Here is a 13,177-nt window from a genome sequence, read left to right as displayed (position 1 = left end):
AAAAAAAAAAAGTTGAAAACCACTGCTCTAGACTTTCTCTCATATCTCCTTATAACTAAGGGTGATGTTCTTCACTGCTGGGAGTAGAATAACAGGGCTGATGATGTGTCACAGGACAGACAATTGGAAGCTGAATGATATGCCATCAAGGCAAGGTGTAAAACTGAACCTTCCTGAAAGAAAATTGGTGAGAACTGAGTCATCACACAGCACGTCACAGGCCATGCCTGCTGGACTCAGACAGTCCTCTACCACATCGCGTTGCTAGTGGCCACTCAGTTGCAACAAGATGACATAATCTAGCACCTTGAATTAATGTCAATTTGAATTTGACTAGTTTTATGGTTTTGTGTACGCTTTATTTGGAAATTACTTCGGTTTTTGAAGACATATAAAAGCCATAGGTACAAGGAGTTTCCACCTAGGTTTATGTCTGAAATAGTTAAAGATAATTTAAAGGAACACCAGAGAGGATATTCTACGAAAATGTCTTCCCATTAAAAGAGATCTATACTACATACAAATGTGAGGATCACTGATCTAACATAGAAATCATATTTTACCTCCTTACCTACTTCTTACACTACCACATAAAACAGCTCACAGATACCAACCTGCCTTGTCAGAAGAATCAGGTCCATAATTCTTAGCCTGCTGTGGGCTCTCCTGTTTCCTTCTCCACCGCAGGCTTAAACTCCACATCTTGGCTGTGCTGTTTCCAAAACGTGCAGGATCAACTGGAGAGCCTGCCACGTTGTATTATTCTTAGGTCATGATGATGGCAGTAACTAACATTTATTGAGTGCTTACTGTGAAGTGTGCGCGATTGTAAGCACTTTACAGACACCAGCACGTTGAAGCCTAAAAACAAAGATTCTGTGGGATGCATTTTCATCCTTGTTGATAGAGGAAGAGACACAGAGTCAATCACTGACCCCAAATCACACAATGGCCTTTTCTGTCTCTACTGTTCAAAACGATGAGAATTTTGAGAGAAACAGCATCGTGTCCTTTCTCTGTCCACTCTCCCCATCACAGAGTTCCCCTAGCTCTGTCATTCTTTCCCCATCACAGAGTTCCCCCAGCTCTGTCACTTTTCCCCCATCCCTTGGCACATTGAAGGCACTCTCATATTTGTCTAAGTAATGCTTTTTTTCTTAATTAAAAACAATGAGTCCTTTTAATGTTCCTTTATTTACTTATTTGTTTATTTGCTCTTTTAAGCCAGGGCTGGGTTTGAACCCGCCACCTCCGGCATATGGGGCTGCTGCCCTACTCCTTTGAGCCACAGGTGCCGCCTTAATTTTCCTTAAAAGAGGTACAGTGTAATGAAGAGAATCAGTCATTTCTTGCCCTGTTTTAGTTCCCCTACCTCCCACCTCAGACTAGGAAAATGGACAAGGGTGACCCAGAATTGACTCAGTTGAGTCAGAGTCCTTAGGCTGAAGAGAGGTTGCCAAATGGAAGGTCTCTACTGCTGTAAAAAATTACAAAATGTGCAATGCACAAGCCTTATGGAAGGAGTCTTACAATTCTTGCTCTTGTCCCAGTGTGACCCTCACTCCACAACTAACTGTATGTAAAGATGAGGTGCTGGCTTGGACAGCACATACGCTAAAAGTGGAAGGAGACAGAGAAGATTAGCACGGCCCCTGCACAAGGGTGACCTGCAGGTCCATGAAGCAGTCTGTACATGTATGTGACGTGTTATCGCTCTTATGTGGGAGCTAAAGAGAGAAATGAGCTCCTGGAAGGAGAGAGCAGAATGGTGGTTGTTCCAGGCGGGGAAGGTTAGGAGGCAGGTGAAGATAGAAAGGTTATTAAAGGATCCCAAGTTACAGCTAGCTGAGAGGAAGAGGCTCCAGGATTCCACAGCACTGCAGGGTGAACCTGGTCACCCACAAGTCAGTGTGTATTTTCAGAAGGGTAGAGGAGGGGATTTTGAATGTGCACAACACTCAAATGATAAGTGTTCTAAGCTAATTATCCTGATTTGATTATTATACCTTATATACATATATCAAAATATTCTGTATCTGATAATTATGTACAATTATTATGTGTAATGTAAAGATAAAAGGAAAAAAATCCTTGTTCCGGCTCACAGGCTCTCCCCCCAAAATATATATACGGTAGCATATAAATAAGAAAATTCATTCATTCATTCATTCAAAAAAAGATGAGGAAGCTGAGACTCGGGAGCTATGAAGAGACTTAACGTAAGGTCACATAATTGGTTAGCATTAAATCCAGAACTAAAACCCAGGACCTTCAATGTTCAGTCCTGTTTTTGGTTGATAAGCTAGTATCATCCCAATGCCTCAATATCCCGCACTGCCTGCTATGTCAGCTTTAATAGTATACTTCCACCTGTTCGGTTTTGTTTTGTTTTTGAGACTGGGTCTTGCTCTATTGCCAGGCCTAGAATACAGTGGTGTCACCATAGCTCAAACTCCTGGGCTCAGGGGATCCTCCTGCCTCAGCCTCCTGAGTAGCGGGGACTACAGGTGCACACCACCACGCCCAGCTACATCTGTTCCGTTTTGTGCTGGAGTGAGAAACAGGCTAGGACTGTATGATGATTTACCATGTGGACCTTGTTGCTTAAGGATCAGGAGAAAAGAATGGGGTAAATTAAAGCAAATCCAAGGAGACTTTAAACCCCTAACAGGAAAGGCAGAACATACTATCAATAGAAATGATACTGATGCTGATGACAGTAATAATGATTTTGATGATGGCCTTGGTTTGGAAAAGAAGAATAAGGGAGAAAAGGAAGAGACGGCTAATATTCAGGTTTACTGTGGCGGGGGGGCGGGGAGGAGATTTAGTCTAATTCTCTCTGAAGATGCCAAGTTTTTCAAACTTAAGTTGTCACACCTATTATTTGCTTAGAGTTCAGTGACACCCTACCCTCTGCTTTGATCCACTCCTGGATTCTTGTCCTGTAACCTTGAATAGGTTACTGATATTTCCTAGCCTTATTTCCCAGTCTCTCAGAAAGCGGAGAGCATTTTTATGGCACACTTTTTAACAAGTGTTTTTTTTCTTTTTTTACACCATCTTGTTTAATCCCAGTGACATCTACTGAGCCACACCCCTCCCAGAAATGTTTCTGTGCCATCCAGGCCATGAGTTTATGCACCTTTGATAACAACACTCAGTAACAGCTGCACAGCCCTGGGAGGAAGAGCAGGAGAGAAAGAAGAGCTCCAGATACTCCCAAAGCAATAGCTGTTGGTCAAAATCATTAATTTGTCCAGAAAATGTATTGTTTTGTTTTCCATTCTGCTCAAATGATATGGTTAATAACTGGCATAACAAAGTTTACATGCCACAGTTCTCTCATTTGCATTGTAAATTTATCAATCCTATTTTCCCTAAATGGAGCAAGTATTAATAGAAGAAATGAGATTATAGGAGAAAAAAATAAGAACAGACTAGGGTTCCAGTGCTGACGAGAAATGCAAATATTCTCCATTTGTATCTTTGTTATTAGTTCTTTGTGGGCAGGATTGGAAACATCGCTGTCTGATTATTCAACTGTTATAATCATTAATGTATTAGTTAGTGAGTTTATTAATGCCAGACTTCCGGGGTGGAAAGAGCATTAATCCTGGAGTGCCACAGAGGTCTGAGGCATGCGATAATGAACAAGTCATTTTCTTTCCTACCCTCCAACTTCCTTATCTAAAATGTAGGTGTTTGTTGGGGGATATCATAAGTAAATCTTTATAGGCTCATTATGTAAAATTTATAGAATCCAGAGTTCAGACAACAACTCCAGCATTGCCTCTGACCCACCACCACCACCTTTTCTTTAGACTCAGAGTAACTCAAAGTAGGTTTTCACTGTGATTGAGAGTCCAACTTGCAGAATTGAATATTTGATTTTTCTCTCTTTTTTTTTTTAAGTTTCTTTTGGCTGGGGCTGGATTTGAACCCGCCACCTCCGGCATCTGGGGCCAGCACCCTACTCTTTGAGCCACAGGCGCCACCCTGGTTTTTCTCTTATGAAAGACCGTGAGATAGGTAACGTGTAGGGAGCAAATTAAATGGAGAAAAGAAAGTCACTGGCATCTGGGCAAGTCCCTTCCCTCCCAGACCTCAAGATTCCCAAGGACATGTTGAGGTAGTAGATCTGAGTCCCATTTTGATGGGCTAAAGAGTCTAATATTCTCTGTTTGGTGAACTGTAGCAAAGGATGGACATTCAATCTAGCCACATGTTCCAAGGGGCCTGTATGCCTGAGGGCAAAGACAGGAGAAAACGTGAATAACAAAACTCTCGGAAGTGTTTCCTTGTGGAGTTTCTCCTCGGGGTCAGGGAGAACTTGTCTTCTTCCTCCTCATCTTTTTCATAGACCTTGATATCTAGAGTTCAGGCTGTTGTGCATGACTGTGTTTCATTCATTTCCTGTTCTTTCAGAGCATGAGCTGTGTGTTCTTCCTCTTCCTGGCTCCCTCCATGCCTTACATAAAGTGGACGTGAATTGTCCCTCTGTCGGATGAATTCACTCATTCATTCGCAGCAGCAAGCAGCAGTGTGGTCCAGGGTGGGGCAAAGGAAAGACCATCAGGGTCAGAGGGTTTGGACTCTGGCATTGACTTTCTAGCTCTGTGACCCTGGAAAATTGAAGTAGCCTCTCGGCTTCAGAATTCTAGGCCTGTGTGGCCTTCCTCCCAGGTGCCTGAGGTAACAAATAAATTCATGTAGTTGCAGCAGCGAGGGACAGTGCAGGCAAAGAGCGTCCGATTGAACATGCACCTTCCCGACAACTACACCAAAAAACTGGGGCATGAGACAGAGGCTGGAAATGTGAAGACAAAATGTTGACAGTAATTTTATCAGGGTCCTGGGTTATAAGTGTGATTTTTTCATTTCTGTTTTTTAAATGTTCTGAATCATGATGCTCTTACTTTAAAGGGAAACCTTTAAAAAATGTAGTGTCTTAGGCAGTGCCTGTGGCTCGAAGGAGTAGGGCACTAGCCCCATATGCTGGAGGTGGTGGGTTCAAACCCAGCCCAGGCCAAAAACTGCAAAAAAAGAAAAAAAAAAAAGTAGTGTCTTATTATTGCTGGCCAGTGCACGTTGATTTCCTTGGAAAGCTCTTCCTTTCTTTCTACACCCACGGTCAACACCCCAGGCCAAGCTCACGCCCCAGCTCATCTCCCTGCTCCAGGCTGCCATCCAGCCAAGCTCTGAAGCCAGAGTGGTTCCTTCCATCACCACGTTCATCACACTCCAAACCCCAGGCTGCCTCTCTTTCTTTTTTTCTCTCTCTCTCACTTCAGAACTATCTCCTGTGCCAGACCTTCGGTCCCCTTAGTATGACCACAAATTCTTTCCTGTGACTCCCAAAGTATCTTCCACTCTGAGCTAGGGTCACCCGCCTTCCACACTGAGTTAGGATCCATGGCAAAACAGAGTCCACAGTCAGCCAGCATATATGTGGAGTTTGACCTATACGGCATTCTTACAAAATTTGATCTTACTTTTAGAAATTGTAATTTCACATAAAAATCCAAATTTCTACTTTTTTCTTCAGGAATGAGATCTAGCAACATAAGTCCTTCATTCCTTCAAGTCTGTGGTCTGGCCTGGTAACAGGCGCACCCTTGGGAGGGGCCGGTAGTCCCACCACTGACAGTAGGGCCTTGCTGGCCTGCAGGGCACCTTTGGGAAAAATAGAGAAAGGCATTTCTTCGTCCCAGAAGAGGCAGCTCCAGCTAGACAGCACAGCTCCTCCGCCAGGAGGGCAGAGGCTGGGCAGAGTTCAGTCTTTACCCTCCAACCGGCCGGGCTGTCTGGTAAGGACCCACCCAGCATAACTCTAGGCCCTGGACCTACCTGCACTAAATGCTTTCATATCTAAAACATTCAGAAGAGTGGCGACCTGGGCTCCGTTTCTGTTTATCCGTGGATGGTCAGCAATGCCATCTGCTTTGTCCCTAGGCTGGCTTTGCTAAGTCTCAAAGTGGCTGCCAACAGCTCGGAGTGTCACCGGCTGCCTCTTTGTTCTCCTGAAAATGGAGAGAACGTCTGTGCTTAACCCTCGAACAACAACTTTGGGCTACTCTCTGATTGAATCCTCCTGAGCCAATCCCATTTGGCCAGGTACTGATTTGAACAATTCATTGTTGCAAGAAAAAGTGTGATTTAAATTAATGTTTCTCGACAGAAGTGTTATTAGCATTATGGCCAGGACATTTCTCAGCAGTACCCTGAGATCTGCACTAATTTCATTGCAGTACATTTAGCATCTCTGGTTCCACTCATCCTATGCCAGCTGTGCACAACAGTCCCTGAAATAACCAAACATGCCCACACACTAGTATAAAACAGACACGTCTACAACTAAAGGCCGGTTGGACAGAATAGCTTACACAGCACAATGGAGAGAGTTGGGTTCTTAAAAACAAAGTTTGGTTCTACTAGAAAGATTGGAAAATGGGGAGGGATGCTGGGAGAACAATTTGCAAATGTCCACTATACCTTTCTTCTCTGTAGGAGAGAGGATTAAAAGGATGAAAAACTATGGATGCTAAATGTTACGTGTGTGATATTCCCCTTCAGGTGTGCTCCTGGTTACTATGGAAACCCCTTGCTCATCGGAAGCACCTGTAAGAAATGTGACTGCAGTGGAAATTCAGACCCCAATCTGATCTTTGAGGACTGTGATGAAGTCACGGGCCAGTGCAGAAATTGCTTACGCAACACCACTGGGTTCAAGTGTGAACGCTGTGCTCCTGGCTACTACGGGGATGCCAGAATAGCCAAGAACTGTGCAGGTACAGTACCGGGAATACCAAGCCAGCTGCCTGGCCAGCAAGGCCTTCTGTTAATGCTGAAGTCAGATGAAGAATTTATCTTAAATAATGTAGGTGCCTCCTTGTCACTTTGCAGGGCAATGTTCATTCCCCTCAGGAAGGTACATCCCAAACTCACCAGAGATATAAAGATGTAACTTAGGTCATGGGTAAAATGAACTAAGGGACACTAAGATAGGTATCATCTTATATCCTTCCAATTTTGATCAAAGTAATAAATCAGACCCCTGTGACTTACCTCCCATCGGCCAGAGGACTGAATAAAATCTTGCATGGTTCAAACCAGTTTTCTTATTCTGGAAGGTGTATCTCTTCTTTCAGTTATGTTGACATTTCAGTGGAATACATTAGCAAGCCACCCTGCCGCCCCCCCCCCCGCAATTTCCTCAGATTTTCAGAGTAAATATTTCAAAGATAGCATAAGAAACATTCCTAGACATAAGTTAGATTGACATGTACAAATTTTATTCATAATCTCTCCAGTTCATTTGCCACGTAGAGCGAGGCTTCTCAGAAATGAAGTTCAATTGCCTTTCTCTAGGAGTACAGGAAGGCTGGGATTGAGGGAAGGCAGGAACAGAGGGAGGTATTGCTGCTCCTGTGGGCATGCTCCTATAAGAAATCCTCTCTGAAACAGATTTCCACTTGTAAAGATTCAAGAAGGGAAGAGTTTAAAATCAAAAGGGGGAAATGTTTGATCATCAGGTATCAGAATAAAAGTAAACATGTCTACGAGAAAGCAATGCACAGAGACAGGACCCTGACAGTGATGGTGGGAAGGAAGGAGCCCTGTGTCCAGTCAGAAGGGAGGGGAAGAAAGCGGTCATGGGGAAGAGTGCTGGCAACAGCAACACCTAAAAGGCCGACATCCTGATTCTCCAAACATTTATTAAACTTATGTTTAAACTACAAAGATGCAGATCACTCTTCAAAGAGAAGCTAACCTTAGAAGCAATAAAGCATGATCCTTACCGCTGAATGGTTTAATAAATCTGCATTTTGTGGAACATTAAACAGCTGAAATGTAATAAATGGATGTCCCCATGAAGCTGATTTTTTGTGATTATTCTGTAAAGACAGTTAAGAGGTGGAGAAAATCCACAATTCTATTTCAGCTTATTGTTAGCATAGATTGCTAAGGAACTCCTCCTTAAATATTATAAATTAAGTCCTGCACAGAAACTCTGCAGAAAATGAACAGATCGATAAGATTAGTTTGTTGTTTTGTTTTTTTTCCAAAAGGCATTATTAAAAATCATCAGTAGATGAATAATGGGCTCTCAGGTCTCCTAAATTCATGTAAACATGTTCCTAGTTCTTTCCACGACATTATTCCTGGCTATCCCACTGATAGCGATTGTTTAGATGTTTGGCATCTGCCTTGCCAAAAGACAGGCACTGTGGGAGCCAAGAATTGCTCCTGGGTCTCCTCACCCTCCCATCACAGGCCGTTCCCCCCTCACACCTGGCAATGATCAACCCTGAAGTTAGATTAAACTGGAGTATAAGTCTGCTGTGAAGCCATGGCTCTCAATTTCAAGTTAAATGACAAGCTCCATGGTCATTTAGTTTCTGGTGAAACTTACCAGGATATTTTTGGACTAAAGCAATTGCACAGTCACCTCAGAATCCCAAAGAGTTGGGAGAGAAATGCTAGGAAACTTAGATTCAGTTTTGCCTGGTGTCACCCCTGTGAAAATCTCACCGGGCGGAGGCTTAACTGGGTGAGGGATGTCATCTCTATATCATAGAATTCACACAGTTGTAAGGAAGGATCTAATTAATCCCCATTGAAGAATTAAGGTAGCTGCTAGCATTTCTAGAAACCATGACAATACTGCCATATTTTTAGTGTTCAGAAATGAATCTCTGATCTCTTGTTTTTGTTTCCCACAGTGTGCAACTGTGGGGGAGGCCCATGTGACAGCGTAACCGGAGAGTGCTTGGAAGAAGGTTTTGAACCCCCTACAGGCATGGACTGCCCAACCATAAGTAAAAATAACAGTACATGATTGACTAACCCCCCTTTCCCTAACGTGCTGCAGGTGTGGGATTACGCAGGGCTATGCAATGTCACTTTCTAGAAACTGCTGAGTCCCACCCCTGGACTTAACCTTGTCTGCATTTCAATCAAATAGACCCTGCACAGAGTACTTGGTGGTCCATTTAATTCCAACTGGCAAATAAGCGGCTTATGTTTGCGTGGCTCTATTTTAGAAAACTTATTTTAGGAAGTCTTTACATTAAGCATCTTGCCTAATGGGTAGAGACAGAGTCAGAACAACTCCCGACGACAGAGCTCTTTTTAGCTCCTTTTTCCATGTTGTCTTCTCGGGTCCTCAGATCACCTGACATTCAGACAGTGCTTTACACCTGGGGAAACTGAGATACCAAGACATTTAAGTGGCTTTTGCCAAATTACTCCAAATTGGAAGTGGGATCAGACATAAAATATTCAGGCTTTACAAAATGAAGCTGCCTTTTTTCCTTTCCTGGATTTCTCTGTCACTCATGTGAATCAAATCAGGAACAATTATACTGGAAACCAATTTTTTGGTTTAAAGACTATTTTCATATTAGGCATCCCCTCCCACAAACTAAAATGTCTTGGTCTTTCAGTAACTCTGAGCAGGAAAAATTGCTATCACCAGTGAATCCCGTCTCAGGAGATGGCAGGGGGTGGGAGGCACAAGCTGGCAAAGTTCACCCACTGCTGGAACAAGGGTCCTTGACCCCCGAGGCCAATTTAAGGGCATCAAGATGCAAGATGCCTGCCTGGCCTCAGGATTGTCCCCCACCCAGCCTGATGTGCTGGTGAGGACTCAGTCCCTTGAGAGAGGTCATAGGTAAGACCATGTTAAATTTCAAATAACAAATTAACATATTAACAACAATTAACACTCCAGTCTCCCTTGATCAGTTCTCTAAAAGAGAGTACAATCTACGGGAAAGAGATTGATCATAGGCAAATGGCAGAAAGTGGTCACCATAGGCCTCAGAGCACAGCATGGCGTCCTTTTGAGAATGTCACAGGAGGGCCCTGGGCCCCAGAGGTGAGGACAATGGTCAGAGGAACACAGACATGAAAGGTAGGAACGTTGAGAAGTGGGACCCACTTCTCCACATGCTGGGTCCACCCTGGCACCCTCACCAGATATCAGGGAGCCGCCTTCCCAGGGATGCCCCACAGACTTGCCTGTGCTGAATTTTCTTCCAGACAGGGGGCTGGGCCATCGAGGAAGCTGAGCTCTCCCTGGGGTGAGGCAAAGGCTGTGTTGGTCCCTGAATCCTGACTGAGGAAAGCTAATAGGAAGGGAGGGGTGCCCAGCAAACAGCCATCTCACTGGCTGGCACCAAGCCCAAGACCAAAACATTCAAGAATAAAATCACAGCTCCTCAGAAAACAAAAATGAAAACAGTAGTAACCAAGGAAGTGCACCTTCCTGATTGACTTACAGCAGCTTGCTTCCCAGCCGACTTCTGACTCTGAAGAAACGGCATTCCTGTTTTACCTCCAGGCTGTGACAAGTGCGTCTGGGATCTGACCGATGACCTGCGGCTGGCAGCGCTGTCCATCGAGGAAAGCAAATCCGGGCTGCTGAGTGTGTCCTCGGGGGCCGCCTCTCATAGGCACGTGAATGAAATCAACGCCACCATCTACCTCCTCAAAGTATGCAGGGGGTCGGAACTTCAGCTGTATCTTCGCTCTGGTTTCACAGGCTCAGACCTCGTAACTCCTCCTCTGCCCTTTCTTATTTTTGAGTTTCATCACCGTGTTAAAGACTGTTAGACCTGTAGGTATTAAAATACATAACATGAATAATTTCATAGGAAATTAGGAAAAGTTGATTGTAATCATGAGCGTCAGTCCAAGTCAATTGGTAGCTGCCGTCTATGGAAGAGATTACATGAAAAATGAAATGACTCAGATACTATCTATGTACAAAACTATTGAGAGAAGGAAGACACTCTTATTTCCTTGGCGAAGCTATACATTTATTAGTTGTTCAAGTCCTTAAATGTTGCCACCAGGCTACCTTTACCTTAGCCTCAATGTGCAAGATGTTGGGTTTCTCGAGAAGCCTCCTTCTCTCTTTCTCTTCCCTCCTCTCCCTCACCCAAATTCCTTTCTCAGACACATTCTCTCATTTCCCACACTCACGTGATTACTCAGACACAAACGTACACACATGACTTGTTTCTCCTCATAGGTGTACTGGGTATAAACAAGTTGAAGGCAGCCAACAGTGAAAAGTAGAAGTACGGTCAGTGCTCTGTATCACGGATTCTGCATCCTTAGGTTCAACCAATCACAGATGAAAAAAAAAATGTTTTAAACAAGACAAAAAAACAATGTAATAATAAAAATAACTCAAATTATAAACAAAAATACAGTATAATAACTACATAGCATTGACATTGCATTAGTACTATAAATAATTACTACCTGTTAGTAATTACTAAGTGTTCTGGAGGATGTGCATAGGTTATATGCAAACACTGCCATCATGTCGTATCAGGAACTTGAACATTCATGGATTTTGGTATCCAAAGGGATCCTGGGATCAATCCCTCATAGATACAGAGGGACACTGTTTAAAAGTACTTCTATATTTAAACTTTAAGAGTTCTTTCTTCTAAGTCATAGGCTTCTATTACAACCATACAATTTTTTTAAACAATAATAATTAACTGAAAGGACAATAGAATGAGTGCCAACACATTGTTTGACTTTGCGAGTCATTTTGGCATAACGGTTAAACACAGACATTGAAACCAGAGTGCTTTTGTTCAAAGCCCAGATCTGGCACTTGCTAGCTATGTGACCTTGAGTAAATTATATAGCCTCTTTATTCTTTAGTTTCCTCATCTGGAATTGAGGATAATTACTGCATCTATTTCATGGATTGCTAAAGAATTCAATGAGTTGATACTCATATATGTAAAGAAGTTAGAACAGCACTTGGCATTAAAAAAAAAACAACCATTACTTTTTGGAAGTGCAAATGATATCTACAGCAATTGGCCACATATGGAAAGTCTAAACCAAAACAAAAATTATACAATTCTAGTCTGAATAGAATCTTAGTGAGCCTTCTACTTAGTATTCTAAACTTAGAAATTATTCTTATCTGAACTTACCTATTTGGACACGTGAAGGCACTAATTCTTGGCTGAGTCACCCAGGTGTAGGCCTCTTCAGACCACTCCAATTCTCTTTGCTCCAAGGCACAGTTTCAAGAGAGGTATCATCATAACTGATAGGAGGTCATTGCCAAGATTGAAGGGCATAGACCAAAGTAATCTGAGTAAAGTCACATTTAGAACAAACTCTTCAAAAATGCAAAGGGAAGCAAGTGATCTGAAATATAGAGAATCTTTTAACACCAAAAAGAAAGTAAATTTCTTTCTTTTCTTTTCTTTCTTTTTTTTTTTTTTTTTGGCAGTTTTTGGCTGGGGTCGGGTTTGAACCCACCACCCCCATTATATGGGGCCTGCTTCCCAGTATGGGACCCTACTTCTTGAGCCACAGGTGCTGCCCAGTAAATTTCTTTCTTTACATTGATCTTGGTGGGTTGCTCAGTGCTTCTAAGGTCTGATCAGGTTGAAATTTTAAAGATCAGACACCCAGGGCTACCATCAGCCTATACTGTGCCTTTGTGCAAATTAGCAAAAGGTGCTCTCTCCCTGTGGCCAGCCCAGCCCCAGACCAGGTCCCCAGCCTAGTCAGTGGAGCTCCCAGAATCGCAGCCATCAATTTGCAGATCCCACCCTTCACACCAGCCTGCAGCAACCTGTGGACCCCACTATTTTGAAAAAAGAGGCTCACACTCCATTCTTGAGTCAGATTACACTGAGTTTTATATACACTTTTAATAACCCTGTGTGTATATCAAGTGATTATTTTCAAAACACATTTTTTTCCCACAGACAAAATTGTCAGAAAGGGAAAACCAGTATGTCCTAAGAAAGATACAAATCAACAATGCTGAGAACACGATGAAAAGCCTTCTGTCTGATGTTGAGGAATTAGCTGAAAAGGTATGTATGTATTCTGTTTCTGGGATAGTCTTCAAAGGAAGGATTTAACTGATGTGAGCCTGGCTAGTCACAAACTACTGAGGCTTAACACAGCCATGCAGTGACCCATGTACCTTAAAATAAATCAAAGCCAGACGTGTGGAGAAAGTTAGCATACTCAGTCTCCACCATCTCTGCCCATTTTTATTGAGTTTCTTGAGAAACTATGTTTATTGGGAACATTTCTGGGTACTTGCTGCTGGTCAGTATGGTTGATATATGTTTCAATTAGGATAGTCCTTCAGCTGTTTGCTTAACATTTTGCA

General features: G+C 42.9%; 1 protein-coding gene and 1 non-coding gene across 2 annotated transcripts in view; both read left to right on the top strand.

Annotated features, from left to right (window-relative positions):
• LAMA4 (laminin subunit alpha 4) overlaps positions 1-13,177 on the top strand; it is a 142,336-nt gene that overhangs the window by 57,933 nt on the left and 71,226 nt on the right. The window contains exons 5-8 of the mRNA XM_012804547.2: positions 6,577-6,791; positions 8,727-8,822; positions 10,349-10,500; positions 12,762-12,872. Coding sequence (XP_012660001.1) covers positions 6,577-6,791; positions 8,727-8,822; positions 10,349-10,500; positions 12,762-12,872 — 574 coding nt within the window. The remainder of the gene's footprint in view (positions 1-6,576; positions 6,792-8,726; positions 8,823-10,348; positions 10,501-12,761; positions 12,873-13,177) is intronic.
• LOC111725763 lies at positions 1,591-1,697 on the top strand. The gene has a single exon (XR_002773746.1). It is a non-coding gene; the product is annotated as a U6 spliceosomal RNA (small nuclear RNA).

The sequence above is a fragment of the Otolemur garnettii genome, unplaced genomic scaffold (genome assembly GCF_000181295.1).
Source record: "Otolemur garnettii isolate 467f Iridium unplaced genomic scaffold, OtoGar3 scaffold00002, whole genome shotgun sequence".
Taxonomy (NCBI): domain Eukaryota; kingdom Metazoa; phylum Chordata; class Mammalia; order Primates; family Galagidae; genus Otolemur; species Otolemur garnettii.
The sequence above is the reverse complement of the archived record's forward strand: the minus strand, read 5'-3'. Positions and strand labels throughout refer to the sequence as shown.